The 25,344-nt window shown below is 56.1% G+C and overlaps 9 protein-coding genes across 9 annotated transcripts; 4 read left to right on the top strand and 5 right to left on the bottom strand.

Moving 5' to 3' along the window:
* Nucleotides 1-282: 282 nt before the first annotated feature.
* Nucleotides 283-741, bottom strand: BBK36DRAFT_1112530 (hypothetical protein; the record flags this gene model as incomplete). Its single annotated transcript, XM_024889815.1, has 1 exon — nt 283-741. The coding sequence occupies one exon, from the start codon at nt 739-741 to the stop codon at nt 283-285; it is 459 nt and encodes a 152-aa protein (XP_024751989.1).
* Nucleotides 742-1,957: 1,216 nt separating this feature from the next.
* BBK36DRAFT_64212 (nucleotide excision repair, TFIIH, subunit) lies at nt 1,958-2,385 on the top strand (the record flags this gene model as incomplete). The annotated part of the gene is made up of 3 exons (XM_024898417.1): nt 1,958-1,976; nt 2,046-2,194; nt 2,338-2,385. 3 exons carry the CDS (start codon nt 1,958-1,960, stop codon nt 2,383-2,385), a joined length of 216 nt encoding a protein of 71 aa, XP_024751988.1.
* A 175-nt stretch (nt 2,386-2,560) lies between these two features.
* Nucleotides 2,561-3,677, bottom strand: BBK36DRAFT_1113034 (ClpP/crotonase; the record flags this gene model as incomplete). Its single annotated transcript, XM_024889865.1, has 2 exons — nt 2,561-3,054; nt 3,224-3,677. 2 exons carry the CDS (start codon nt 3,675-3,677, stop codon nt 2,561-2,563), a joined length of 948 nt encoding a protein of 315 aa, XP_024751987.1.
* Nucleotides 3,678-4,354: 677 nt separating this feature from the next.
* On the bottom strand, nt 4,355-5,874 carry BBK36DRAFT_1191486 (glycoside hydrolase family 72 protein; the record flags this gene model as incomplete). Its single annotated transcript, XM_024896719.1, has 3 exons — nt 4,355-4,946; nt 5,000-5,660; nt 5,748-5,874. 3 exons carry the CDS (start codon nt 5,872-5,874, stop codon nt 4,355-4,357), a joined length of 1,380 nt encoding a protein of 459 aa, XP_024751986.1.
* A 2,905-nt stretch (nt 5,875-8,779) lies between these two features.
* BBK36DRAFT_1113410 (hypothetical protein) lies at nt 8,780-11,852 on the bottom strand (the record flags this gene model as incomplete). Its single annotated transcript, XM_024889909.1, has 3 exons — nt 8,780-11,588; nt 11,662-11,738; nt 11,817-11,852. 3 exons carry the CDS (start codon nt 11,850-11,852, stop codon nt 8,780-8,782), a joined length of 2,922 nt encoding a protein of 973 aa, XP_024751985.1.
* A 2,010-nt stretch (nt 11,853-13,862) lies between these two features.
* Nucleotides 13,863-16,785, top strand: BBK36DRAFT_1134521 (hypothetical protein). The gene is made up of 3 exons (XM_024892340.1): nt 13,863-14,321; nt 14,513-14,616; nt 14,682-16,785. The coding sequence occupies exons 1-3, from the start codon at nt 14,207-14,209 to the stop codon at nt 16,485-16,487; spliced, it is 2,025 nt and encodes a 674-aa protein (XP_024751984.1). The 5' UTR covers nt 13,863-14,206; the 3' UTR covers nt 16,488-16,785.
* Nucleotides 16,786-18,229: 1,444 nt separating this feature from the next.
* Nucleotides 18,230-19,215, top strand: BBK36DRAFT_1112020 (hypothetical protein; the record flags this gene model as incomplete). Its single annotated transcript, XM_024889769.1, has 3 exons — nt 18,230-18,370; nt 18,453-18,937; nt 19,008-19,215. The coding sequence occupies 3 exons, from the start codon at nt 18,230-18,232 to the stop codon at nt 19,213-19,215; spliced, it is 834 nt and encodes a 277-aa protein (XP_024751983.1).
* Nucleotides 19,216-19,729: 514 nt separating this feature from the next.
* On the bottom strand, nt 19,730-21,462 carry BBK36DRAFT_1164293 (imidazole glycerol phosphate synthase-like protein; the record flags this gene model as incomplete). Its single annotated transcript, XM_024894631.1, has 2 exons — nt 21,325-21,462; nt 19,730-21,257 (listed from the first exon to the last, which is right to left on the bottom strand). Exons 1-2 carry the CDS (start codon nt 21,445-21,447, stop codon nt 19,731-19,733), a joined length of 1,650 nt encoding a protein of 549 aa, XP_024751982.1. The 5' UTR covers nt 21,448-21,462.
* A 639-nt stretch (nt 21,463-22,101) lies between these two features.
* Nucleotides 22,102-23,634, top strand: BBK36DRAFT_1111995 (hypothetical protein; the record flags this gene model as incomplete). The annotated part of the gene is made up of 2 exons (XM_024889765.1): nt 22,102-22,260; nt 22,342-23,634. The coding sequence occupies 2 exons, from the start codon at nt 22,102-22,104 to the stop codon at nt 23,632-23,634; spliced, it is 1,452 nt and encodes a 483-aa protein (XP_024751981.1).
* Between the last annotated feature and the right edge of the window lie 1,710 nt (nt 23,635-25,344).

Genomic DNA, 25,344 nt, shown 5'->3' with positions numbered 1-25,344 from the left:
TGAACCCTGAGCAAACATCTGGCGGAGGTCTCTTCTTGAAGTCCCATTGCATCGTTGAATGCCCGAGAAGGGCAAATCAAGGAAGACACAGATTAATATCGAAGAAGATTAGAAATTATCACTGAAACTGGTATCGCCCGTTCGCCCATAACGCCAACCGCTCTCCAATAGTCGAGATCCAAACATACGAAGTAATGCTTCGCCCTCTCACGAAAGTGACCAACACGCCCACCGCGATATCCTGAAAATGTGAGACAAATCTTTCCAACCCACCAAAGCCCATCAAACCCCCATCCTCCTCGACTCCGCCACAACAGCCGCCGCCGGCTCCGCCACGTCAACATACTCAGGCGGCCTCCTCCCCTCCTCCATATCCCTCAACTCGGTCGCCGCCGCCGCAGGCGTGCCGCCCTCGCCCTGCCCCTGCCCCTCGGACCCCGGGAGCAACACCTTGTTGGACTTGTACGGCGGCGGCGCCTCTCCCAGCTCGTTGAGGCCCTCCTGGGAGGGAAAGCCGCCGCCCCAGGGACTCCGCCTGTAGTGCCGCGGGACGAAGACGAGGGTGCCGTCCCGCGTCACCCAGCGGCCGCGGCCCCATATCGTGCTGTCGGCGGCGATGAGGCGGCGGCGGCGGCGCCGGACGTGGAAGAAGAGGCCTACCGAGCAGATGACGAAGAGGGCCAGGAGAGGGATGATGACGTAGGTCAACGGCCGGGTGGATGTTGGCTCGCCCGAGTTCATGGCGATGAGGAGGATGGGAGTGTTGTCGAGATACCCAGTGTAACGAGATGATGCTTGAAGGGGGATGTTATTTCCTTCAAGACTGATTAAAAGTAGCTGTTCAGATGGGCGTCGCAGAATGATGCTGCTCAAGATGGTAAGGGCCTCTCCTCTGCAGAGAGCCCAAGCAGAACAAACCAGACGGAAGACAAGGCGCTCAGGAACAGTCGCCGGGCATCAAGACATCAGGCAGAGCAAAGCACGTAATAGCAATAAAGGCGCAGAATGTCAGAAAGAAAAGAAAGAAAAAAGCGAAGCAAAAAGCGTCTCAGCTTAGGAAACGCGATGGAATCCTTATGACTTTTGCTTTCGTACTCGGAAACGGACCTCTCCGCAAGACGTCATTCGCACCATCCGCGGGCCGTCCAGCGTCGCAATCACCAATTACCCAGCACAGGCTGCGTACATGTAGGCAAGGGAATACGCCCTGAGCAGATCAGTTCGCTGAGGGTGGTGGTGTGGCTTTCATATGTATGTGCTCTGCGGCCCCCGGTTATCCGTAGTGGTGGTGGGTGTCGGGAGAGACAAAAGGGACCAGACCGGACGGCACTGGCAGGATTACGTGTCTATTGCTCGGGATTTGAATCAATCTGTAGGGGCCTATACGAGCAAGGTAGGAATTGGAATACTTGGTGTGGTGGTGTCTGTCTTTCTGGTCAGGCCTTGAAATGCGGGGAGCAGCAACGGCAGAGTGATGCCGAGCGTGGCACTAGACAAGAACTCGACGATTGCTTCAGCCATCAACCTGAGACGGTATCGTTTGGATGATCCCGTGGTAGTATCACAGTTGGTCAATAACTTATCAAGCCTTGAATACATCACTACTCGGGTTGGAAGCATCGCATACATACGGCACTCGCTTCGCTTCTGGACACCGGACTGGAGACTGCCCGGATCAGTCCAGGTCCACCCGCCCGCCATCCGGGCGCTAAAGCGACGGACTGGAGCCCCCCCAAGCCCTGTGCAGTCAGTCCATCAAACCGCCCGTAAGCACCTGGGCATCCATATGCCAAGACCCGCTGGGCATGCCAAACATTCGAGCTGGAACCTGCACGAGCCATCGGCTTGACCATTTCGCCGACATCTGGAACCAAACATCATCACAGCCTTGCCTTTCACATCTCACCACCCATATCGTCAACCTCTTTCCCCCACGACACAGATCAGCTACCCAAAAATGCCGCGTGCAATCAGAGGTAATCTTTTTCTCTCTCCCTCTCTCCTCAATCAACTTTATAGCAAGCTGACCCCTTTTTGCGCCCAAGGCGTCCTGATCGAATGCGATCCCTCCATCAAATCCATCATCGTTAACATCGACAGCGTCAACCACGACTTCATCATCGAGGACCTAGACGAGGAGCGCGTCGTCGTCAAGGAGAACATGGTGCAGCTTCTCAAGCAGAAACTCGAGGACGTACGTTGGCCAGAACCCCAAAGCTTAACTCTCCCATCCTCTCCTTCTTCTTCGTCATCTTCTTCCTCGTCTTCTCTCGTCGTCGAAATCCGCCTTGCCATCGTCATAGCTCGCATTGCTGACTGCATGTTTTCCTTCCATAGCGCCTCAAAGAGAACCTTCCTCCCGTGGACGAGTCCGGCTCCGAGTAAAATCACACGCCATGGAACCCGCAATGCAACGTTTCTTTCCATACCGCTTCCCTTGACGAGAGAGCTTTCTGCATTTACTACTCGATAAACCCCCCTATCTACATATCTACAAACAAACCATCCATCACCCGCCCCGCCGACCAACCAAGAAAAAAACCCGCACGTCCTCCGTCCCTCACAGCTTCGCAAACGTCGGCTTCTGCTTCTTCAAAACGCTCAGTATCGCCGCCGGGAAATCCGCCCCCTGCAGCGCCACCGAATTCCACAGCTGCGTGTACCGCAGGTTCTCCGCCACGCCGTGGTCCCGCGCGTGATTGAGCAGCTCCTTGGTCCCCTGCACCGCCACGGGGCTCTTGCCCGCCAGCGCCGCCGCCAGCCCGACGGCCGCCCGCACCGTCGCCGCCTTGCCCTCGTGCACCTGGCTCACGAAGCCGACGGCGAGCGCCTCCTGCGCCGAGAAGTCGCGCGCCGTCAGGCACACCTCCTTGACCCACGACGTCGAGCCCACCAGCTTGGGCAGCCGCGCGAGCGTGCCAATGTCCGCCGCGAGGCCAATGTCCACCTCCTTGACGGCGAAGCGCGTGTCGGACGCGCAGATGCGGATGTCGGCGCAGCAGGCAATGTCGATGGCGAGCCCGAGCGCGATGCCATGCATGGCGCAAATGACGGCTGTATGGGTAAACAGTGTTAGACAAAGATACATGTGTCTCTCTCGTCTCTTCAGGTAGAACAGAATGAATACATGAAACATCAAAAGCCTTGAAGCTCCTTTTCCCAAAGTAAAACAAATCAAAAGGCAAGGCAAGACAAGGCAAGGCAACACAAGGGCAAAACTCACGCTTCTCACACTTCTCCATCGCCCCAATACTCCCCTGAAACTCCTCAATCTGCCTCCTCAACCCCTTGGCCCTCCTCGCCGCATCAACCACCACTTCCCCGTTTCCTCCACCTCCAGTCAACGCCCCGTCCTGCGCCGCAGACTGCACGTCCAAGCCCGCCGTAAACGCCCGATCCCCCGCCCCCGTCAGCACCACGGCCCGCACCTCGGCGTCCCCGCTCAGCTGCGCGAAGACGCGCCCAAACTCGAGCCACATGGCCTCGGAGAAGGCGTTGAGCTTGTCCGGCCGCCGGATCTGCACGTGCGCGACGTAGGGCGCCGGCGAGCTCACGGCGAAGAACTTGTAGCCGCCGTAGGAGGCGAGCGGGGTGCCCGAATCCGAGTCCGAGTCTGGTGATGGCGAGGGAGAAGAAGAAGGAGGGGGTGGTGGTGAGGATGAGGATGGTGGCGCCATGATTGATGAGAGTGATGATCTGATCTCCAAGGTAAGGTATCTGTAGATTCGTTGGTGCTGGGGGAATTGGTGGGTGGATGAGCCAGCAGGTGATAGATCGCAGCAGGCTAACAATAATAGGTAGCGTTGTGTATAGAAGAAATCACAATGACAGAAAAATCAGCTGGAACAGTGCAAAAGATATCATGAAGATGCAGTTGTTGAAAGCATCTCGGCTCACCTTATGCTGCCGTTGCTTACATGTACTCGTAGTCTTCAACGAAGCCGAGGCACAGCTGCAATAGTGGGGCCGCAGCCAATTGCCCGAATCCGGGGAAGCTCATGATTACGGGACTCGTGCATACCACTACATACATACATATGTACCTTACGAAGCAGAGTCAAACAAGCAACTTCACTGTCACAAAAGACATGACCAAAAAATTCATTTAGAATAGAAAAAAAAAAAGGGGGGGGTATTGCAGGTATAAACAATGGCCCCAAAAACTAGACTGTAAAATCATTTCCACCCGTCCGTCTAGTCCTTCCAGAGCCAGACTCGCCGGCCTTTACATTACGGCCAACCGCATTCCATTCATACCGTACACCAGGGCCCGCCGGTCTATCGTAGAGGTGACATGGCCACTCCAATATCAAGGCAAAAGAGAAACGAAAATCCTTCTAAATCAACAAAAGACTCAATCACTTAGAGCAGAAGAGTGCCAAACATGGTGAACGAGGAGGGCCAGGCCGGACACGACAAAAGGCGTCGTGTCCAGAGGGCCGTGGGCGATGGAGCCGGCGGCGCTGTCGGACTCGGTCTCCTGAGAGCCAGATGTGCCGGTGGGAGAAGCCGTGCCTCCCGTGACACTAGCCGTGGCAGTACCGCTGTCGGCAGCGTTCTGAGAGCCGTCGCCGCCGAGGCCGGGACCGTCGCCAGCACCCTTCTTCATGTACTTGTTGGCAGCCTCAGGCATCTCGGGAACCAGGCTGGGGTCGACGTTCCAGCTAGAGTCCTTGGGCGGGCACTTGGCAGCGTGGCTGGAGCTGGCGGCACCGCCAGAACCGGTGGGAGTCGGGTTCTTGGCCAAGGCACTCTTGAAGAGGTTGTACTCGTCCGACTTGGAGATGGAGTCACCCTTGATAGTGACAATTCCATAGTCGTTGTCTTCCTTGGAGTATTCGTACATGATGCCGCCAGAGTAGACGCCCGTCATCTCGTCGCTCATGAGAGCAGACAGCTCCTCAAACTTGCGAGGACGGTTCTTGATGCAACCCCACTCGGACAGGCTAGAAAACGCATGAGCAGGTGGTCATGAAACAACGAGGTCTGGTGCACTTACAAGATGGGAATGCCATAGTCGGTAAAGTTCTTCACCTTTTGGTCCCAGCCAGAGGTCTTGAAGTCGCTGTTGCACCACGAGTAGTCGTTGAAGGCAAAGAAGTCAGATCGCATATCGTCACTGCCGCAGTTCATGTACATGGCCGTCTGCATGCGGTTGGAGGAGACGTCGGCGGCGGAGTATCCAACGGGGACCTTGCGCAGTCCTCGCTCGTTCATGTAGTTCTTCATGTCGCGAGTGACGGCCTTGACGAAGGGAGCAGACTTGTCCGTTCCCGGCTCGTCGTTGATAACCTCGTTGCCGGAGAAGAAGGCCAGAGTGTTGTCGTACTTGGCAAACATCTCGACGGTGGCAAAAACGCTCTGGAGATACATGGTGTTGTAGGACGGCTCGGGGGTCTTGCGGTTGATGGAGTAGCCCGGGTTGTTGACGTCGAGGACCAGGTAGATGCCGGCATCGGCGAGAGCATTCATGCAATCATCGTGGCTCTTTGAGTTGTCGACGGCGTAAACACGAATAGTGTTGACTCCGAGGTCCTTGAAGTTCTTGATGTCTCGGAGGCAAGTCTTGGGATCAGCGAGGGGATCCTCGTTGGCAGCAGCACCACCAGGCTGGTAGTCTATGCCGCGCAGATAGAAGCGCTTGCCATCGGCCCAGAATGCTGCAGAAGCGAAGCGTGTTAGTTGGTTTCATTCCAGAGTCTGACACGATGGTGGATGCAGATGGCAGCATCTTTGGATCGACTGACCATTTCCAGAGGCCGAGACGGCGGGCAGCGAGGCCCTCTTGGAAGGAGGATCGCTCTTGGAAGGCGTGGGAGTGGCCATGACGGCGCCGAGGCCGGCAATGGCTGAGAGAAGAGCGAGTCCCTTCATGGTGTCACCGAATCGCTGATGGATGAAACGCTGTGGATAAACTGTCGCTGTGGACGAGCACAGGCAAACGGGTATGGATAGAAGGATGAGCCTCTGCAAAGAGTGGAAGGGCGCTGGATCACGAGGAGACGAGTCGAGTCGAGTCGAGAATATTATACCACGGAATAGCTGGCTAACGAGAAGACGATGGAGAAGGAGAGAAAGAAGAGGAAGAAGCAGCGACGATGCTGCGAAAACGAGAGAGAGCTTGTGGAAAACGAGTGAAGAAAGAAAGTTGGTCGGACAAACAAGCCTCTGGGCGGGAAAGAGATGATGGTTGGGAAAGAAGAGGGAGGAAGAGAAGAAGGGCAGGAAAGGGCAGCTGGAATGGAGGGTGTTTAATAAAAGAAAGAAAAAGGACTATCGAGAGCGTTGCTCCATAACAGCCCGGGTCACAGCTGAGGTACAACGAGGAACATCTGATACAGAGATTTGGATTGCCCTTTTCCCTCATCCTTGCGCGACCCTGTGGACGGCCCTTTAGCGGGCCTGTGACTGGCCGCCCATTGGCATTTTGATTTGGAACCCCGTTGCTCGCAGCTGTGCTTCAGTGTTGCGAGCAGTCGGGCCACAGCGTCTCCAATGGCTGGCCCGAGAGCGTCGCACACGAACCCACCGCGAAACTGGGAGACGAAGTGGCCGGTCCACTGATTGGCGCCACTACGAAACGGCCAGCTGGCGACGGTTGGTGATCTAGTAGAAGGTACATGATGTCTATGTCATGTAGGTAGGGAGAGGGAGGGAGGCAAACCGCCCGGGAGCGAGGCTGTGAAGGCGAGGGCGCGGACGAGGTTGGGATGGGCAGACAGTGTGAGGCACTGCCCGATAGTATCCCTTTTTCCAAGAGCATGTTGATCAGCTCCGCTGCAGCTCCTCCACAAGCTGAAGAGTGAGTATAGTAAGGTTGTTTCTAATGCAGACCATAAGAAAGTCAATTGATCCTGCTCCGGTCCAGGCACCAAAAAACATGCGATTTCTCGCCCGGAGCCATGCAAAAGCCTATCCATGATGCGCTGCTCGTATTACCGCGACCGCAGCCAATGGGCGCCGCGAGCCAGACGAGCCTTCGGCTAACGCGAGAGAAGAGGGCTGCCTCGATTGTCGCGGAACAGGCACAAGCTGCGCGTGGTGACATATACCGATCGTCATTGATCCACCCGCCTGAGCTTGGTGGTTTTGTCTGTCTGCGTGTTTGTTCTACCAATACCGAAAGGTATCCCTTGGCTTTCAGCTTCGTAGGTATCGTGAGATATGCTCTCTACCTTGACAACCCGGGCTGGCAAATGGATGCAGCCAACGACTGCCATCGTGATACAGAACGGCTCACATGTACTTGATAGAAGATACTGTACGGAGAGCATCGTCAGAAGAAAGCGGAACGAGGCCCCAGGCTGAAACGCGGTCGTCGTGTGTGGATGCGCCAGAACAAGGCCGGCCAAGGTTATTTGTTCCCGCACCACCCCTGCAGACGCCCCTCTTCTCACGCACGCCGAGCCCACTCTCCACCGTCTTGGCTTCGAGAAGCCATACGGCCTGGAGTAAGAGTTCCATGCACTGTCTGTCTGTCCTGAGGCCTACATACATGTGAGTTGTTTATCGTCACTAGGTACTTGGTTCTCAAGCTGTACAGTTCAGTTCATAGAAACAATCCATGGCAGGCTCTCACACACATAAAAGGCTGACATTATGTGTAGAGAAACATGATTCTAAACTGCATCATCTCGGCATCAGAAACCTCACATCTGTGCTGTACCGGCAACCCGCCCTATCGGAGCATCTCCAACAAACCCGCCTCGGCATCCCTCTTTCGTCCCTCACCCCGCGCAATATTCAACCAAAAATAGCCTCGAGCCCTCGTCTCGTGTCTACGAGTACACAGGCACAGTACATACGTATCCCGGTATGTACGATATACTCGGAACAAAAGCAAGCAACCTCAACAAGGAATCCCCTGGCCGCACCGATCCAGAAATCCACCTCTCAACTTCCGATCTTCAGGGGCCATCACCATCTTCAGTCAACCAAAACACCAGCGAACCTTTTCCCATCCAACCAGCCGTCAAAATTAAGAGCATTGAAGCTTGTTGGTCAGAGTTAATGCCGCCAAGCTTTTCCCTTCCCCCCCCCCCCCGGCCCCGATCGACCGCACTTCTCCCTGTCACTTGAAGAACTACTAGGTACATACCTCTGTACTGTAGGTACCATAGCTACGTTCTTCCATGCGTAAGGTAAGGTAGTAGTAGTATCTCGAGACGCGGAAATTTGCATCGTCGTGACGATCTTGCTATGCTCGTCACCATCTTTTCCCTTTCGCGCCCCCCTCCTTTTACCCCCCCTCCTTTACTTTGCCGCCTTGCTACGAGTAAAGTATGCTTGTCAACTTGCGCAAATCATTGAAAAGTCGCCCTGTTCGGAATCTCCTAGGTGAAACAGATGGAGCCGGATACATCCACCTTGCCATTGCCTTGCTCACCTTGACTTGCAGAGCTCACCGTATGACAGACAGGAGAGACTACATCTAAGGAGTTCCAGAAGGCGAAGCATTCTCCTTTCCTTTCCACGGGGCAATTTGTCAGGATGCAGATTGCGATCTGCCAAGAACCTGACAGTTTCTCACCCTGCTTGCCACATCAACAAGAAGAGCAACTCTCCAGTAATAGTAGTATGCAGGCACAATCACACTCATGCAGCCGCAACAAGCTCGTAGATAATACTTCATAATGAATATCTTTTTCCCCAATTCTAGGTTCATTCTCAGCAAGAGAGTAGTAGTAGTAGTAAGATACTAATGCTTTTTTTAAATGGCTCCAACCGTTCTATCGTTTGTTTCGTACCCAAAGACGCAGTAACAATGCCTGGGAAAGCTCTACTCCTCGGGCACGTTGAAGATGTCCTCAACGCCGGTCCAGGTGCCGCGCGCGCGCTCTTCCCAGTAGCTATCCTTGCCCGTCTTGATCCGCCACACCTCCTCGCCCTCCGGAGACTCCTCCGCCTTGACGAACCACCGTGGCTTGTGCTCCTCGCCTCGCTCCTCCGTGGCGCGGCGCCGGGCACGCTGTGCCTCCTCCAGCCTGACCTTCCAGACCTCAGCCTCGTCCAGGTTACCCTGCTCGGCCAGCCGCTGATCTTGACGCAGCCTGCAGTCGGTTGGCGGCAGCTTGCCCTTCTCAATCTCCGTGATCTCGTTGAGCGAGGCTGCAAACGCCGTCATGCCGTACGTCTGCGTGGGGTTGTCCACCATGTTGCCCACGCGCCAAATTTCCTCGCCGCCAGACTTTCCAGGGCCGGCCGTCTTAAGACCGCTGGTCCAGGTACCGACCAGCCCGGTGCCCAGGTTGCCGCCGTCCGGCCCAAAGGCCTCGACGCTGACATCCTCGGCCCTTCCGCCAAACATGCCCTTGCTCTTGAACTCAACGGTTGCCTTGTGGCCCGTCGAGTCGTTGACCACGTTCATCGTCCCGACCGGCTCCACGTACTTCTCGCCCATGACGACGTTTCGCAAAAACATCGTCGCAATGTTCCACGAGTAGAGCTCGTCCGATCCGTCTGGCAGGCGAAGCACGACTCTCACGCGTCCATCAGTCGTAATCTCGGCACTTTTACCCCAAAACTTCTGACCCGGGGCGGCAGACTGCGAGAGCGACCAGCTGGCCGAGTCGGCTTGCATGGCCAGTTTGACAGGCCGGTGCTGGACCTTCTCCACGAGCAAACGGAAGCCGCCGGGGATTTCCTTGTTCGCGCGAACCAGCTCAAATGTCTCCCCAAGCAGGGGGTTAAACGGCTTGCGGATGGCTCGCTCCTTGGCACGACCACTGCTAAACTGTGAGACGGCAAAGGCGGTTACGTACAGCAGTCGCTCGGCTACCGATCCGCGCTTGACAGCCTGGTCCAGGAGCTGCGCGTACTCTAGCTGTTCCGCAATCTTCTGCAACAGAGAGATCGGCTCGTTCGCGGAAACGGGCATGCTGATGGTGCTAAGATCTTTGCCAACATTTTTCCGGACAAACGCAATCAGACTCGGAGGCAGAACCGTCGCGGGCGGTATGCCGGTCCTGCGGTTGACAGTGACGTCGAGAGGCAGGGGGGCAAGGCTCTTCGGTTTGACTGGAAACAGGGCGTTTGCGCCGCCACTCCGCACCTCCTCTTCTTCGACAGATGAGATGGACGAGTTGTCGTGTGACGAGGCATCATCGGCCTCCTCCGACTCGTGTGGCTCTTCGTCGTCGCTGGCATCGATTTTGACAACCCTCGTGGCATCTTCCGCATCGAAGAACTCTTCCGCGGTTGAAATTGTGTCCAAGCTCAGGCGGGATGCGGCCTCGGCTGATTTGGGCACCGGCAGTCGGCGGCGCTTGCTATTGTTAATGAGAACGGTGAACTCGCTTACAACGGAGTCGAGGTCAGCCAGCAAAGCCGCGCAATGATCCTGCAGAGTCTTTTCTTCTTGTGTCGTGCCCTTTGACTTGCGCCTGTTCGGATCAAGGTGGTCTTCGACTGTCGCCGAATCCGGACGCGCCCCGGGCGGTGTCACTACAGAGGAGCTAGACTTGCGTTTCCAGAAGGACTTCTTCTCTGCTCCATCGCCACTATCGTCGATAGCACTCCCCGAAGGGCCCAGGTGGTGCGACGACGAGGAAGTTGGTCTCGGTAACGCCGCAACCTCCTTGGTCAGACGGCGCAACGCATCACGAGTTCCAACGACACGGCTAACCAAAGTCTCGACCTGCTGCCATTCGACCTCTTCGTCCCGACTCGCCTGGAGGCTTCCAACCGTCGTGTCCTTGTTGTTGTTGTTGTCTGACTGTAAAGTGCGATGATCGACCTGCAGACCAAGCTTTGGCTGCTGCGGCTGGCTTTCCAGACCTCTGGCCAGTTTGCTTGCCTTCTCGAGAGCCCGAGCCCAATCTTGGAATTCCTTGTCGTTGGGTGCCCTGAGATGCCATACTTCGGCGCCAGAGTCGATGCTGATCTCCCTTCTCCTCTCATCGGCAGCAATGGCAGCCAAGCTCAAGGGGATAGCTCCGCGAAGAGCAGAAGAGTTCCGGTTGTAATAGTAGGACAGGGTGCAGGTGGAGTAATCGAGGGAAAAGAAGCGGCGAGCATAGCCCTGTCCCTTCTTCCGTCGTCTCTTCGAGAGCGTTCCGACGTGATAATTGGCCGGCATGGTTGCTTCGGACACGGTACGCGCATGGCCTTTACTCGGGTGGCTATGGAAGCTATCCACGGAGGCAGCGGGATCCGCCTCATGGGGCGGGCTGCTGCCATGCACGCCCAAGCTGGTCTGGCTGGCATTTGGCATCTGCAAGTTCGGGAGGTGGTTGGCACTCTGCGGAGCGGCGCCGGTAGGGTACGTCAGGACGACAAAGGTGGCCGTCTTGGACGTCTGCTTGGAGAAGGTGTTGTCGAAGACCAGGCCGTACATGCCCGTCTGCCCCGGGGGCACATCGTACGCCCCCATGGAGACCTTGTCCGCCTCGCACTTCCCGAACCATTTGATCGATATGAATCCCTTGCTGGATAGCAGTTCCTGCGCCGTGACATCTTTCTTGGCGAATCGGCTCGCTTTGCCCTCAGCAACTTCCTGGGTTTGGGGGGTATGGGAGTGTAGATCGTCGCCGGCCGAAGAAGAGAGACCCGTGGCTCCGCTGCCCGGGTGTTTGACAATACCGAAGTTTCTAAATGATATTCACGGTCAATCAGGGTCACAAAGGAGCACACTGGCTCACATGGGAGGGGGTCTCTGCTAACATGGACTTCTTGTGTGGTTGTACGCTCCAGGAGAGGGTGTTCCCCTCCTCGACCTTGACCCATCGGACAATGTAGGACTACATGATGCCAGTCAGCCATTTGTCTCCTGTCTGTGGCATCTGAGGAATTGCAAGGGTGAGTTTGAAAGGACGTACCCTGCTGTGGACCTCGAGTCTCTCTATGCCCGCCATTGCTCTTCAACGTGTCCAGCAAAGCCTCGAGGCGTCGGTTGTGTAGCAGAAGGTCGCGAAACAGGCTGCGTAGTTCTAGAGCTCCAAGTCCATCGTATGTCCCAGGGCTGCCGTCGGAATCGTCGGTGGAAGCACACGCGCAGGTGAAGCAGCTGGTTGAAGGTTGAAGCAAGGAGGTGAGATGGCGTGTGGCTCAGGAGCGGCTTTTAGGAGGTGAGGATTGGGCGAGATGGAGCTGATGCTGGAGTCGGAGATGGACAGACCACGTTAAATCAACTTGTCGGGCTCGACGTGGTTGGCCCAGCAGAAGGTACTCGTAGCTGCCTGGGCACCCGGCACAAGCGGGGGGTACCAGTACAAGTTGCACGGGGGCTGTGGCTGGGGTCTTTCATTAGCAGCGGGTTGTGTTTAGCACAGGTGGCTGAGGTCCAGGGTCCAGATCCCGCCTTCGCCAGCTGATTCCGGCACCGCTCAGTACATGTAAGCTCTTGCGCACGGCGGTGACATCCAGGTCATACAGACCGTACAAGTACTCGTACAGACTCGCGTCGTGCAATGAGGGACAGGCGACGCGGTGGTCAGCATCGTGGCCTTATATAAACGCTGCGTCCGGCGCTGTCGGCGGCTGGGCTCGGACGGTGACAGCACAAAATCGGACCCCAGCAAACGGCGGACTGGGCGATGGCGCAAGGTACGGCCAGGCGGATGTATCCGGCGCCTCAGCCAGCTGTTGACAAATTCCCCGTTTGGTGCCGGCGGGTTCACAAAAACTCGTTCTATCTTCTGTAGTCGCCTCGAGTAGGGCATTTGTAACATCCGATAGCTGGCTTACGGTCGACCTCTGCGTCAGTGGCACCCCCACGACGAAGGGGACCGAGGCCCAGACTCCATGAGGCAAAGTGAGACCCTTCGTCCACGGACGTTGCTTAACCTGTATTCCGTGCCGACAAGTAGGAAGTCGGTGGGCCGGCAAGCCCGGAGCCTCGGATTAGGAGCACGTGAGGGATGGCAGACGGGCGAGTCCGGAAGTTATGTACTGTAGGTAAGATTCACGGTTTGCGTGTTGAGAGAAGGGCTGGATGTAGTTGACTTGTCGGTGGTCGGACTCGGTTCATCCCGGTGGCTGGCAGCGGAGAAAGTTCCTAGAGCCATCCATAAGATGCATTCCGAGGGAGATCGGATACAAGACGAACCAGCGGACCTTTTGGAAACGAGGGCTTTCCAATTCTTCGATATTGACGATGGTCCCTGAGTATCTCAAAGTTGCGCGGAGGGAGAACAAGAGTACAAGGCCTTGAGATGGTCAACAAGCCGCCGTCATCCTGGTGAATCAAACGGAATTGATGTGCCCAGAACTGCCGTGCTACGTCTGCTAACGCATGGTAACGCAGCGCTCGAGTGTTACCGCGAGACAGCCGCTGCAGCCAGAGGCTTGTCATGACCTCGCCAAGCCATTCGTGACAAGAACTGCCGTCTCTCCCTTGCTCCCATCGATCGAGAGCATCGCATCGTACTGCGTCTCGCCGATGATTCATCCGCACATGGCTTCCACGTTGCCCGTCTCCGAAACTGCCCAGGCGTGGTATGGAACTCGAAGCTGAACCTGCAGCCTTATCGATTAACCCCGCTGCGACGGGTCTCTCTTTCGACTGCACCCGCACCCATCTGGCGCCTGGCTCAAATACGGGCACGGCCGCAGGAGCGCTGCTAGAATCCTTCGATGCCGCGCTGAAGCGCTGGGCCAGGCCCCGAGCACGGGCGGCTGCAGGCCCTGGGCCAGCTGGAGCGCCTCTGGAACACCTGTAATTAGCCCCTCCCCACAATGCGCTGTGGCGCTGTCGCTGGTTGTGTGGCAGCTGCAGGCTAATGGCGAACGTCGGGTAATGATTCGATGCTTCTCCTTTTCCCCAGTGGATAAGTTCAGAAACCCGAATCGCAACACCCATGAATCGCTTGCCTCGCTAGCACCACTTTCGTCGTCTTTTCTCCTCGTCTCTTTTTCCCGCCCTCTGGTCTGCTTGGGTTGTTCGTTGCTTTTTCCTCGCGTCTTGCTGGTCCTCCTCCGCCGTCTGCGAGCTGCCATCTCCTCGGTTTCGTCTCTCTGCCGCACGGCCCTTCGCCCGTGTCCATCGCCATGACCCTGGTCTGATACCAAGACCTCATCTTACACACAGCCCAGGCGTTGAAAATCGAATAGGCCCGGTTGGGTCTCCAATTGCTTGGATAATACTTGTGCCTACATATCGGCGAGCACCCCGGTCGTGCCAGCACCTGGACCTGCACGCGCGCATTTGCTCCCTCTCACCTCGCCTTGGTCGACAAGCAACGCATCGCCCGAGAGCCACGACAGCGTCATGTCGGGCACCCTGAGCAAGCGCCAGCAGGCGCGTAACGAGTCGATTTTGCAGGAGCTGGTACATTCCGTGCCAGGCAATGACCAGTGCGCCGACTGTCACGCGCGAAACCCAGGTATGCAATGCACCACCATGCATCTCCGACTCTGCTCGCACTCTTCGTGCAACCGTTTGCTAACCGCGACCTGTGTGACAGGCTGGGCATCATGGAGTGTACGATATCCTTTCCTCGACGACGATATTTGCCCGTCCTTGCCGCTGCGACCCGAGACGGTACATGCTAACCCGTGCAATTGCAGTTGGGAGTCTTCCTGTGCATGCGCTGCGCCGCGATACATCGAAAGCTCGGCACACACATATCCAAGGTCAAGTCGCTGAGTATGGATGCGTGGACGAACGAACAAGTCGACGTAGGCGAGCGCCCTCCCCTCATTCAATACTAGACGTGTTTGAAGCTCATCTGCTTTGGTCATAGAACATGCGAAAGGTCGGCAACGCTGCTTCCAACAAGATATACAACCCGGAGAACAAGAAACCATCGATCCCCATCGACGTGGATGAGGCAGACTCGGCAATGGAGAGATTTATCAGGCAAAAATACATCAACAATGTCCCTGGCCAGGCTGGGAAGCTCAAGAGACCGCAGCTAGATGAAGGCACCCCGCCACCACTCCCGCCCAAGAACTCCAAGTTCGGTTTCCGGTCGGCATCGTCGATATTCCCATTATCATCGCGGGCGAAGAGGGAGGCCAAAGCAGCCGCTGCGCAGGAGCATGCCAACTCCAATTCCTCGTCAAACCAGGCAGACCAGACGAACCACGCGAACAAGCAGTCCAAGGTATTTGGGGCCACCGTGGACTACGGCCAGGACGACACAGACAAGAAGCTTGCGAGACTACGAGACATGGGCTTCCAGGACGACCAACGAAATACAGCTATTCTGAAGGGAGTCAATGGCAATCTAGAGCGCGCTGTGGAGGCGCTCGTTCGTCTCGGCGAAGGCGACCGATCGCCAGGACCGGCGCCGCCAACAGCCGAGCGGACGTTACGCACCTCGAGGTCGCTGACGCCGGTAGGTTCCAATGCCGGGGGGCTCAACCTAGGTCTGAGCATGCCGCAGAAGGAATCGGCTCCCGGACGCCCAACCACGGCATTGGCGGCGTCTACGAACCCCTTTGACATGTTCCCGCCTGCCCAACCCCAGACGGCTCAGTCCACCGGAACGCTTCAGAGCACCAATCCATTCATGAACTCGACGAACCCCTATGGGAATCCAGCTCACCAGGCCAGTCTTGTCACACAGGCATTCCAGAACATGAACCTGTCCCCGGCAGCTCAACCTCTGTTCCCCCATCATACCGGAGGAATCGTTACGTCGCCCCATCAGTTTTCCATGTACCATCAGTCGCAGGCCGCTCCGCCAATTCCTCAACAATACCAGGGCTTGAGCTTCCAGAACAGCATGACGTACCCTCAACCCGCCACACAGCCTCTGGCACCTCAGCAGACGGGGTACAATCCGTTCTTGACGCAGGCTCCGTCTACGTCTCCGTTTCAGCAGCAGGCACCGCAGCAAAGCCTGTCCCTTAACACCAACCAGCCCGCGACATATGCGAACAATCCCTTCACCCGGTCGCCGACAAGGATATCGTCGCCTTCTCTCACCCAGATTCCCGAACAGTCTCAGCCTACGATGTTCCAGGCCCCGACGCCGCTTCAACCTCACCTGACCGGAACGAATCCCTTTTTGAACAATGGCGTGCAGTACCCCCAGCAGCAGCAACCGCAATTCTATGGGCAACAGCTGCAGCAGCCGCAGCCGCAGCAACAACAACAACAACAACAACAGCAGCAGCAACCGCAGCAGCAGCAGTTTTACCAGCCCCAGCAACAGCACCAACAGCAACAGTTCTACCAGCCTCAACGTCAGGATAAGGCGTCTATCCTCGCGCTCTACGGCCAGCCGCAACCAGCCCGCCCCGCGGCCTCCGACCCCAACTTGCACGGACAAACGCCGACCATCCCGGAGGACAGACCCATGCCGATGCAGACCATGCAGCCTGTGGCGGCTCCGGCGCAGTCACCTCTGAGCCCATCACAGCCAGCTGCCGGAACCAACAACCCGTTCGTCAAGAGCGGGCCTGTGGCAGTGTCTCCAGATCCCTTTGCGACGGATCGTAAGATCAGCCGAGAGAGCATGAATCTGGGTATGGACATGGCCTGGACGAACGGGCGGCATAGCCCAGACGCCTTTGCAAGCCTCAGTGCGAGACACGGCTGAGCAGATTGGAGGAGTTTAGGGGTGTGCTTTGTTGTGGGTGGTCTTTCTGGTCGATTATCTTGGTTCTTGATTCCTCTTCACTTTTCATAATGTATTCGTTTTATGTTCATTCAGGGCGCATATGCCAAAGCAAAGGGCTTTGGCACATTTGTTTATTATATATGCCTTGCAATGACCGGGCCTCGGAGGGTTTACTAAAATCTATACCTGAATGTTTGGGTAGCGAGCTGGAAACAGGGCCCATCTCCCTAGGATGTAAGTAGCGGTTATAGCATACATGAAGATGCGCAATGCAGACGGGCCAAGGTGTCTGTCCGCAGCTGCGAATAATTCTCTTTTGTCCTCGTTAGTCTCCGTCCGCCAGTTGATGAATCTCTGAGGCGGCTTCGAGAGTGGCAGCGGCCATTGTGTCTCGTGGTGTCTCACTGCTCTGTTCGTTTCCCTAGTAAACAAGCCCATCTCCGACTGTAAGCGAAGGTCTTGAATGACAGCTTCGGACAGATAAGGTATATCGGTAGCGGCGCAGCCATGGCTGGCGTCTGTGACTCGGGATGAGGTGCACAGACTGTCACGAGCTTTGTTTGGTAGGTCGTACCGTGATGGAACTTCGTAAGGAAGTATGCCACCCTGATACGAGCATCTACAGCATCAGCCACGCGGTCTCATAAAAGCGCAAGGACCAGTACGAGACCATCAATACCAGCATTAATCGGTATTCTGGCCATTGCCCCTTTTCCTGATATACTTGACCCCGTAGCTCGGTCAGACGGCTGGAGCTGGACATGGTCTTGTAATGCCTGGCCAGGGGTACAAAGTACATCATTGTTCAGCCGCTTGAAGCGATGTACTAGCACCTTCAACCAGTCTTGATGCTATTCACAGCCAGTTCTCTTATCTACATACCGTCATACCCAAAAGCCTGAATCTGGTATGCAGCGTCAAGAATTGGCCAACATCATACAGTACAATGCACCACGGTCTTGCCAAGAGGGTATTTCGTCATCCAGACACCCAGTTTGACAACGGAAGCCCGGGACCGCAGACGGCAAACGCAACATCGCCAGAGGGGTCGCACTGTACGGCCACACGCAGGCTGTGCGCGCCAAGACAGTGTGCACAGACGCCCCCCCACGACGTGAATCAGTGACCCAGCAGGTGGGCTTGGCGATCCGGCTGATTGGCACCCACAGCGTCCTGGTCCTTCTGGACCTTTCGACTCCGCTGCGACCGGCTGTTACAGGCGACACAAGCACCCCCCGAGCGCGCCGCTGGAGCGCTGTAAGCGGCCTGCCAACCGCCCTGCCGAACAGCCTGGAAGCGTCGGACCGTGCTAATAACGCACTGGACACGCAAGCGCTAAGGCCTGGCGGGCGTAGTCAGCAGAGCACGCAAGCCGTTAAAGTGCACACCACTTCCGCATTTCTCCCGTTGCTCCTCTTTTCCCTTTTTTCTCCCACTCGATTTCCGCAGCAGAAAACCACCAGCTTTCACCAACCGCACCAGCAACAACGACCACAACAATCGCCGACTTCGAACCCGGTCAACACCGCTCAACACGCTTGATTGAACAACAGCAACGCACCTCCCTTCCGAATCCAATCCGAAGTGAACGATCCGCAGCCTCTTGCGTCGCCAAACCCAAAACTCGCCACCCTCAGTCGACCTAGCCCACGGCTCGGTATCTCGATAACTTCGTCCCAAAAAACACACATCCCAAGCAATCACCGTGGAATCCAGCAGCAATGTCGCCAATGAGTAACCACAATTTAAATTACAGTAGTAATTATGGCGAGGACCTGACTGCCCGCGTCAACGTCCTTGCCTCCTGCTACGTCGTCGACTCGGCCGCCAACCTCAAGGGCCTCCACTACTGCACTACGGGGGTCACAGGTAAGAAGACTCCGTCCGGACTCTATCCCACCGGCTCTGGACCCGGCAAGCCAATGATACTAACTCTCTGCCCAGGGGCGGAGTGGTATTCCTGAGGTCCCTTCCTCAGGCCTGCCTTCTCCTCCGTCAAGTCCCCCCCTCGCCGCATTGACCTCGTCCAACGAGCTCGCCCTTCTTCCCAAGCAGAAGAAGCGCGACATTCCAGGCCGCCGCCTGGAGCGACGAGGGGGGGCAGCACTCATGATCAGGGAAGAATGTGAGAGATTCTTCTGTGAGACCATGAAGACCGTGTTCCTTGGTGAGAGGAACCTGTCTATCCATGGCTCCGGCTTGACAGGTGCTTATTTGCAATCGCCGCCACCCGACAACCACCTCGCGGATCCATTCAACCAGGGCCCGGACGCAGCTCCGGCAGGCTCGCGGATCGACGCTTGGATGGAGGTCTGGGACTACGCCGGCGGATCAAGCTTTCGCGCCTTCGTGGCAGATGACGGGAGGGAGAAGTCTCTCTTTGTCTTCTTCGACATTGAAGGCGTCCTAGGAAGAGACTTGAAAAAAGCGTAAGTTATTGCATGCCCTCCGGCCCATGACAGGTTAGAATAACTCATACTAACCATATCATCTCTACAGTCTTATGGCGCTCATCGAGCTCGCCGACGGTCCCTTGGCCTGTAGCCAGATCGTCGCTTGCCTTGATCGCCGACTTCCTGCGGATGACGCTCGTGATTTGGTCAAGAGCCTTCAGTGGGTTGGCTTCGATATGGCCACGCTAGATCACTGGGCCAAGGATTTGGATGTGACTAGCAAGCAGTGGATTTTCATGGGCATGGAACTCTAGGCTTTTCCCTTCTTTACTTGTTCTTTCAGCTTTTTCTCTTCTCTGCGATATTTGTGCGAAACACCCCAAAAGCAAACCAGGTTGAAAAGCATGAGGCGTTGGCAATCATCCATGGATCTTCTCTACCCCTGCATCGCCTCTCAGGAGTTTTCCGGTGTTGCTGTTCTTTTCTTTTGATTCGTTCGCGCTTCTGGCAATTGGCAAAACTGCCTCCGTGGACCAAAGCGTCTCAGCATTTTTTTCCTTTGGAGTCATGGCTCAACCGGGATAGAACTGTGACGGAGTACTCCGGACCGGATATAGGCCAACAGTTATCAGGTAGCTGCCAAGCATGTATATAGCTTCGAGAATGGGTCAATCTTCCTTCTTACCAGTCTCTTCCTCATAGTGGACATAAGAATGTGAAACGTATCAATCATAGTCTCTTCAGATTGCTCTATACCAGCGGCTTCAGATCCTTCTTTTCTATCAGATCCCTCCATCTCATATATCGTCATTCAACATTCCCTTAGCTATCACAGATCCCCCTCAAACTGCCTTACCAGCAGCCCCTTTTCCTGAAGATAATCCTTGACCTGCTTCACCGTGTACTCTCCCCTGTGGAACATGCCCGCACCCAAGGCAGCGTCGGTGGTGGTCTTGTCAAAGACCTCCTCAAAGTGGGCCGGGTTGCCGGCGCCGCTGGAGGCAATGACGGGGATCTTGACGGCGGCCTTGACCTGGCGGATGAGCTCGAGGTCGAAGCCGCTGTTGGTGCCGTCCTTGTCGATGCAGTTGAGCAGGATCTCGCCGGCGCCCATGGCCTCGACGGCCTGGACGAGCTCGACGACGTCCATGTCGCGCGTCTCGCGGCCGCCCTTGATGGTGCAGGCGTACCAGCAGAAGCGCTCGCCCTTGGGGCCGGGGAAGTCGGTCTTGATGATGGCGTGGCGGGTGGCGTCGAGCTTGGGGACGTAGACGCGCTTGGGGTCGACGCTGACGACGACGGCCTGGCGGCCGTAGGCGCGCGAGATCTGCTCGATGGCGGTGTTGCCGAAGAGCTTCCTGCCGAGGGAGTAGTACTCCTCCGCGGCGAGGACGGCGTCGGAGCCGATGGAGACCTTGTCGGCGCCGGACTTGAAGTACATGGTGGCGATGTCGAGGGCCGAGACTTTCGTGCCGTCGGTGTCGACGGTGTCGCGGATGCCGCCGCCGATGGTCAGGGGCACGAAGACGGTCAGGGACGTCTGCCGCAGGACCTCGAGCATGGGCAGGTCGGCGAGCGGGCAGTCGCGGAAGGAGGTGATGTTGAGGAAGGTGACCTCGTCCGCGCCGGACTCGTAGTACTTCTTGGCCATCTCGACGGGCTTGCCCAGGTTGCGGACGTTGCGGTCGGCGCCCTTTTCGCGGACGTCGTACTGGTCGCCCTTTGTGACGACGAGGTCGCCCTGGTCGTTGGTCCGCACGTCGAGGCAGGCGATGACGCGGCGGGTGAGGCCGTCCTTGAACTCGATCGAGGCCGGCACGCCGGAGGGGCGGAGGTCGGTGCCGAGGTCTTGCGCGCCGGAGCCGGTCAAGAAGGCCCGGATCGTCCGAAGACCAGCGACGCCCGACTTTTCCGGGTGGAACTGGGTGGCGTAGATGTTGCCCTTTGCAATGGCGCCGACAAACGTCTCCTCTCCGTAGGTGCCTGTCGCCACTGTCCAGCCCTTGGCTTCGAGCTCGCCTTTGCTGTAGGGGGACTTGTAGGTGTGGACGTAGTAGTATTTGGAGTCCGGCCTCAGGTCGTACATGACCTTTCCTCCCGTGTTGGCGTCGTTCCACCCGATGTGCGGCACCGACTTGTCCTGGTCATCAAACCGTGTGAGAGAAGAGGGTATCAGGCCGAGACCGGGAACCTCAGGGTCTTCTTCCGATCCCTCAAACAGAGCTTGGAGGCCAACGCAGATACCCATGAACGGCTTGCCCTCCTCGATGTGCTTTTTTATCGCGGGCAAGTAGTTTGCCTGTGAGAGCTGAGTGAGGCAGTGGCCGAAGTGGCCGACGCCGGGCAGAATGAGTTTCTGTTCATGAAAGCCATAAGTAAGTGATTCACACAAAACCACCCCCCTCGTTTCGGTTCACTCAAACCTCTGCCTTGGGCACATCCTCGGGCGACCGAATCCAGTCAACCTCGTAGCCCAGCTTCTCAATGGCATTGACCAGACTGCGTATGTTGCCGGCCACGTAGTCCAAGAGGTGAACCGTAGGCATCTTTGCCTGCTGCTGTGCCTGCAAACAGCAACTCGTGGGGGGTTCAGCGAACAAGTTGCTTCAGTGAGGGGCGGGTGCGAAGAGGTTTTGAGGAGACCCGTCGTAGATGCTGGTTTTCTTGCGCTGAATGTATGTATCGACAAAGAATAGCCAGTGCTTCTGCGACTGATGGGTTTTTGCAGTCGAAAAATGTCTTGAGGCGGGTCGTGAGTCAAGCAAGAGTCTGAGTCGAAATACTAGTTCCATCCGCTATGCAGTTAAACTGGCCCTGCGATGCGAAATTCTTATCGCGGGCCTGATAACGGCAGTTCAGAGAGCGATGGCGGGGCTGGAGCTGGACCCGAGTCACTGGCTACGGGACTAGGCCGAAAGTAGACAGCAGTGGGTGGCATCGGGACTTGTCAAGAGCTTCCAAGGTTCGCAACTTGACGATTGTTTTTCCCCCCCTTCATAAACCGCAATACGGCATTCGGACCCGAGGCCTGGCTTCGTGCAGCGCATGGCAAGCCTGATGTGCTGTCTGATTCTGGGACAGAGAAACGCCTTTACTCGCGCATTCTCCATCACAGCGTCGCATCCTAGACGCATTGCCTACGTAGGTACCATAGCTATCTCGGGGACTGTAGGCTCTGCAGCTACAGTTAGCTGCCTGCCATGGCAACCTCACCAGCAGCGAAATCGGCAGCGACAACGACTCCATCACCATGGCTGGGGGACGAACCCGGCGCCTTGAACATCGATAAAGTCCTGCAGCAGGTATCGCAAGATGACCAGGAAGAGTGGGAGTACGAATACTCCGCCACTGAGACAGAGGTAAGGTCCTCCTAGGTCTCTGCGCTTACGCATAGTGGTGGGAGATGCCCGCTCTTGGATGCTAACTTCTATCCCGATTAGACTTACTATCTGACAGTCGAACTATCATATCCAGAGTTCAAAGAACGCCCGGCAAAAGCCCACCATCACAGCCGCGGTGGTTACTACAAGAACTGGTCAGACCAGTACGCAGATCACCTGAAACTCGACGCCAAGCCCAGTGATCATGCCGTCGGACCGCAGGATTCCAATGACCAAGATGACCGCAATGGCCAAGGCAATGATCGGGATGACGAGGAGAACCCTGAGCCAGAACAGAATCCTCTAGGAGAAGAGCGGGAGGAAAATGCAGAGGACGCAAACATAGATCCGCGCCTCAGAGCCATGGGAGACGCTGGCCGCAACGATGCTACAAAACCAACAAAGCACGGGAGAAAGGACAAGGGAAAGGGAAAAGAAAAGGAAGTGGAAACAGCGATAGCAGTGACGGAGGCGACAGCAGACGACGTGGAACGAGCCGACGAGCCCCTGGAAGAGATCCAGATCCTCGAGCTTCACTCTCACAACCCAATTATATCCTACAGGGGCCGGGTGTTTGAGGGGCAGTGGGCAGAGGTCATTGGAACGGAGGCGATCCTGGCAGACCGTGACGCCAAAGACGCCGCCCAGCTACCAGCTCTTCGCCATCTTCCCGGCGGCGTGGACATACTCGGAGCCTGCTCCTCGCGTCTCTTGACTACTGAGAAGATCTTGAAGCCCAAGGTGGCTCAAGAGGACTCTTTGGCAGCTATTCGCGAGGAGTGGAACATTCGCATCCCTCCTGGAAAGGATCGGACTGGCGAAAGGGCGCAGCAGCTACGCTTCCTGGAAAATCTCATCGCCCTGAAGAAGAAGAGGGGAGACCCAGATGAAGTCACGGTTTACGCGTTGGATGGGCCTGGAAAGGACTTTGACGACAGAAAGGGGCCAGACTTCAAACCTCGCAGAAAGAAGCCCAGTCTTGGTGTTGATCAGAGTAATGAAGCCGGCCAGGACGAGAGAAGAGAGCGTCGATATACCAGGCGAAGCCAGGGGCGCCGAGGGGGTCGACGAAGGAGGGCATTCGCTGCGAGGGGAGGCTCAGCGGCAACAGACAGGAGCGCCGGATCAAATCTGGATTCGAATACACTATCCACCCCAACGCCAAGCCATTGGGACGAGCTATTCGGCATCCAAGAGGACGAGGATGAAGATGATAGTATCAATGACGTCTCCGACAGCGATGGACCAGGGAGACGGGGCGCTTCTTCCGGTGAAGACCATGATGACGACGAAGAAGGGGACGAGGACGACAATGACAACGACAACGACGGCGATGTGATGATGCTTGATTAGACTCTGATACGGAGAATATCTGCAGCCCCTCGCAGCCTTTGGATCATCAGTGGAACAGCAAATCGTGATGGCGTTTCTCGACACGATACTCCTCCAGTGGCCACGAGAAGCAGCACCAAGGGAAGCACCAGCAAAGCTTAACAGGGGGTTCACGCACGACTAGCCCTACGAGGGGGGACGTAGCCGCATTGATAGCTCGTTGTTTAGGCTGCCAAGTTGGCCACATGCAGTCTACCGCTTCGGGAGAGAGTCTCATGGGTGACTATCAGGTGCTATTATGGCAGACACAGTGACAGTAGCCTTGCATATCCATCTCTTCAGCAGCCAAGCCATGATAGGTCGACGCTGGCCATTGGGCGGTGCCATGTGGTGGCCTCGGGGCAACTGGTTCGCCGCGTATGGCTACGCCGTCTAGCCAGCGAGTGGGCTTTGCGACGCAGAAGCGACGAGACGATCTCTTGGCTCGGGACAACGTAGCGGGGGTTCTGGCTCCCCGGGACGATTTCAGTAGATGAGCCCAGCAAAAAAGCATGGACGGGCATTCCTCCTTGCCTTTTGTGTGCCTATCCGCGATCGTCGAGGTGGTCTTCAACAACCGCATGCTATGGCCATGTACTGCTATTGGCCAGAGCGGAGATCTGCGACTAATGTCTGGCAGGTCGATACGCGGAAAGGTGTTGTGACTGAAGAGTAAGGTATAGAATTGGAAATAAACTAATTCTCACTACTGGGATGAATGCCATTTGCGATAGTGGCTACCATCGAGCCATGACCATAGCCATCACAATCACAGCCTAGGTAGTCAAGCAAGCCATTTCTTGTCACGGACCGAGACTTGTAAATACCGTCTCAAGTGACTGTTCCACGGTGTGGACTGGGAGTTTACGAGTACGAAATCACTCTGGGCAGCCAAGAGCTAAAGCAAGAGTCTCCTATCAGCTTTATATCTTTTCACAAAATCTGATCCGTAGGCAGACGATCTTGATGCTCAGGCGATGGTAGAAACGGTAAGCTATGTATTGCTTCATGCTGCGACAACTACCTACTAGGTAGGTAGATGGTGGACGGACGAGAATAGCAGTACAGTAAGCTGGCCGTTTACACGTAACCACTAGTTGGTGCTGGCATATGAGGTAAGCCGGCAGTACGAAGTCGGTAGACATACGAGTTACAAGATATCGGGGCTAAGAAGTGGCGTCCGTTTGTTCGGCGTCTATTGTCTTGTCCAAAGATGCCTCCTGTTAACGATGGATACCTTACGTCTAGTTAATGCAAAGTAAAAGTGAAAGTGGGCTGCAACAGGATATGCCTCTAGAGACAGTACCCACGGGAATGCATCATTTGCTCTCGTGTCTTCTTGTCCCGTTTGTGCTGTATGTACATCTTGTCTACCTTTTTCTTATTGCTTTCGGTGTTCAGACTGCCAGGCGGCCTAATTCATGCTGAGCGCCCCGAATATAGCTTGATGACGCCTAGTTTAAGTCCTTCGGGATAACATGTTTGACGGAGAATATCTAGTACGAACCACCAAGCTTTGGGCTGGAGGGATTGGCTTCCGACGGATGATGAAAATCGCAGGTAACGTTTCGATTGTATACATTATCTCAGAGAGACCCAAGGCATTTATCAAGATACATAATGTCATTCCTACACCTATAAGGTAGCTGATTGATGGCTTCGAAGTACGAGATTGGATGCATCTCTGGCGTC

Source organism: Trichoderma citrinoviride (genome assembly GCF_003025115.1).
Source record: "Trichoderma citrinoviride strain TUCIM 6016 unplaced genomic scaffold BBK36scaffold_3, whole genome shotgun sequence".
Lineage (NCBI taxonomy): Eukaryota > Fungi > Ascomycota > Sordariomycetes > Hypocreales > Hypocreaceae > Trichoderma > Trichoderma citrinoviride.
This window is presented reverse-complemented; position numbering and strand designations above follow the sequence as displayed.